General features: G+C 40.9%; 1 protein-coding gene across 2 annotated transcripts in view; it reads left to right on the top strand.

Annotated features, from left to right (window-relative positions):
- Window positions 1-582, top strand: part of TP53INP (Tumor protein p53 inducible nuclear protein) — a 6,463-nt gene that overhangs the window by 1,272 nt on the left and 4,609 nt on the right. The window contains exon 2 of one of the 2 annotated variants that reach the window (XM_026818696.1): window positions 208-394. In XM_026818696.1, coding sequence (XP_026674497.1) covers window positions 232-394 — 163 coding nt within the window. In that variant the 5' untranslated portion in view covers window positions 208-231. Of the gene's footprint in view, window positions 1-24; window positions 395-582 lie in introns of those variants that run through there. The other variant, XM_026818694.1, reaches the window with a different exon arrangement.

Below are 582 nucleotides of genomic sequence, written 5' to 3'. Positions count from 1 at the left end.
ATAATTTATGGAATAAATGTGTTCTTGTAAAAATGTATTGGCTGTTGAGATTTCTGAGGTGTGAATGAAAGTGAGATGGAGATCGGAACAGATTGAAAGAAGTCAGAGATTCCTCTTTCGGCTCTCCCTGCAATCTCTAATTAAAAGTTCACGTTGAACGAACAGTCGAGGGAACATTCGAAGGAACGTCGTTTGGGGATTTTCCAGGCGCTGAAGAGCAAGACGGTCAGGATGCTGAGCAGCTTGGCAAACTATTTACTTGGAGGTAATATCTCCGGCGCGCAGGATTCACGGGAAGGTTCCAATAATGGAACCCCGGAGTCTCTTCCAGTACTGGCGAGGCTCAGTCAGGTGGAGGTCGAGGGCGAGGACTGGATCCTCATTGACCGAGCAGGTATTCAAACTTTCCAACTTAATCCTCCTCTTCACCTCCAAATCCGTGCGAATTCACATTTTCAATATTCACAAAAATTTAGTATGTTTCATTTTTTAAACTGAATTTCGGAATATATTTATTATAGTCTTATCAATCTAAGACTTGGTTTACATTTTTCTATTATTATTTTTATTCATTCCTTCCTC

The sequence above is a fragment of the Ceratina calcarata genome, unplaced genomic scaffold (assembly GCF_001652005.2).
Source record: "Ceratina calcarata isolate Rehan_Ccalc_2016 unplaced genomic scaffold, ASM165200v1 scaffold848, whole genome shotgun sequence".
In the NCBI taxonomy this organism is placed as follows: Eukaryota; Metazoa; Arthropoda; class Insecta; order Hymenoptera; family Apidae; genus Ceratina; species Ceratina calcarata.
Note: the sequence above shows the minus strand (reverse complement) of the source record. Positions and strands in the feature narration are given on the sequence as shown.